Consider the following 2,335-nt stretch of genomic DNA (forward strand, 5'->3'; position numbering starts at 1 on the left):
TTGTAATTTCAACATGCTGTAATTTTTGATAGAAAAGTTCTTGTTCATACACAAAAACACAAAATGCTGGCATTACATTTGATCTCCAAGCATAAAATGATATTTTGATTAGATAAGACGACCTCACTTTACAAGAAATCTCCACCAAATAGTGGATACACAAACTCAGAATCCATCAAGGGCGTGTAAAACCCACTTGGAATGTAGGAATTATCAGCCAAAAAAGGCTCGGTCCAGAAATCATCGATGAACTGACTATCTGCATATGCTTCCATGGAAGTAACATTGATGTCTTCCACATAATTAACCCAATTATTATCTGCACTCATGGATGAGACTTCACTCGATGACGGTTGTGGAGACGGCGAAAGTTGGGAGCTATTATCAACACGATCATCAGTTTTTTGGGTTACTTGAGGGGTAACGGTACTTTCTGCATTTGGAAAAATAGCTTTCTTAATTGGTTGATCCACTGCTGCTTCAAGGCTTGAGTAACTGGGAGTTTCTTCAGTATTTGTGGCTGATGATGAAAATGATGAGTTGCACTGTTTATTATTCGTGCGCTTCTTGAGGTTTGTATGCCAGTGATTTTTGATCTCATTGTCCGTTCTTCCTGGTAGCTGAGCTGCTATAGCAGACCATCTGCAAATCAAGGAAAACAAGATTAATATATATCATGAGATATATTTGCACTTAACTAATTACTGAATTCTAGATTTTGTTTATTACAAGCAATGTTCTAAGCTAAATTAAGAGGAGGGGGATTTGAATACTGGACACAAATTGAGGAGGAAATGTTCAATCTACTAGAGCAATCCAGCAATTACTGAATTCTGGATTACAAAAGGCTTTTTTTTTTTTTTTTTTTTTTTTTGGTTACATTGGAGGGTTTCAGACGATGGACATAGCATACTCCTACTTCTCACTCTACGGCCATCCTCACTACTGGGCTAACCCTAGTGGCTTAAAACATATGATTTTACGTGATCCAAGTTATCAAACAATTAGGGTCTAGGTTACATAAATTAAGAAGAGTGTTATACCTATTCCCCAATTTTTCGTGTAATTTGACAATAGTTTCCTCTTCTTCCGTGCTGTAGTTTCCTCTCTTGATGTTTGGCCTCAAATAATTCATCCACCGCAGTCTGCAACTCTTCCCACACCTCGACAAACCTAATCAAGTAAAACCAAATTGATTAGCACTAAGAACTGATTAACTCTTTAGCTAAATACTTTAACAACTAAAACCCAATTCAATTATCATCTCTAATTACAAGTTCAGCAACTTAATAAATCACTTAGTGTCTCACCTGCAAATTTGGGAAGTTGGCGCCAATTCCAGCAGCCATACCTGGTGACATAAGCAATTAGCTTCCTGTCTTCATCAGGTGTCCACGTACCTTTCTTCATTCCATTTTCATCGCGGCAAGGAGTTCTAACCATTTTTCCTAATCAAGTTCTCTCTACTATTTCTCTCTGGTTTAAGTCTTGCTTTCTCTGAAGTTTGAGTGAGATCTCCACTGCTTGTTTTTCAGGTTTTTCCGCAAGTTGAAACTCTTATTTATATCAGTCCCAAAAACGTGTGCCACACAATATAGTATTGCATAACGTTGCCCTGAATGTATTTTTCTGGTTTTCGGCCCCACACCCTAAATAATAAAAAAAGGAGCTTTTGGCAACTTCGCTACAAGTGGGCCCCAAGAAGAAGATTCAACGGAGCTACATGTTCGTTTTTTATGTATATAGAGTGACTTTGACTGTATGTTATCAGGTGGAATTATATCAAGTAACCTATTGAACACGAGTGCAAAACAGCCAGCTTCAAGGAAACTGGCCACCTTGATCCATGATGCTTCCTACTTTGCATCAAACCATGTGTTGCACAGCAAACGCCTCCTTTTGCATGGGTTCATTTGCCTAATCTGCCCGGTGTATATCCAGTCAACGCCTGGTACTTGCTGCCTGATATAAAAATGTGTGGCCACGGATGGCGCCGGTAAAGGAATACCCGCATAAAATAATTGCAAGTATGGACAAAGGAAAATTTTGATATTTAGAGACAAACTATGACAACAACGTCATGGGGCGAAGAAGTTTGTATGGCTACGGATCATCATCGTATATTATACGAGAATCCGTTGATTCGAGTATATAATGTTAGAGATATCATACTATTGATCATATTTTTGTAAGGCTTTTTATATTAGCATTCTACAAAATATTGAATGCACTCTAAATTAAATTTTAATACTAAATTATTTATGTATTCTATGCAATGACAATTTTGACCTTATTAGGTTTTAAAAAAAATAAAAAATTTCTAAATACACCACAA

General features: G+C 37.1%; 1 protein-coding gene across 1 annotated transcript; it reads right to left on the reverse strand.

Moving 5' to 3' along the window:
• LOC103404761 (transcription factor MYB4-like) lies at nucleotides 1–1,541 on the reverse strand. Its single transcript, XM_008343716.4, has 3 exons — nucleotides 1,311–1,541; nucleotides 1,044–1,173; nucleotides 1–642 (listed from the first exon to the last, which is right to left on the reverse strand). The coding sequence occupies exons 1-3, from the start codon at nucleotides 1,441–1,443 to the stop codon at nucleotides 129–131; spliced, it is 777 nt and encodes a 258-aa protein (XP_008341938.1). The 5' UTR covers nucleotides 1,444–1,541; the 3' UTR covers nucleotides 1–128.
• Nucleotides 1,542–2,335: the final 794 nt, after the last annotated feature.

The sequence above is a fragment of the Malus domestica genome, chromosome 17 (assembly GCF_042453785.1).
Source record: "Malus domestica chromosome 17, GDT2T_hap1".
NCBI classification, from domain to species: Eukaryota; Viridiplantae; Streptophyta; class Magnoliopsida; order Rosales; family Rosaceae; genus Malus; species Malus domestica.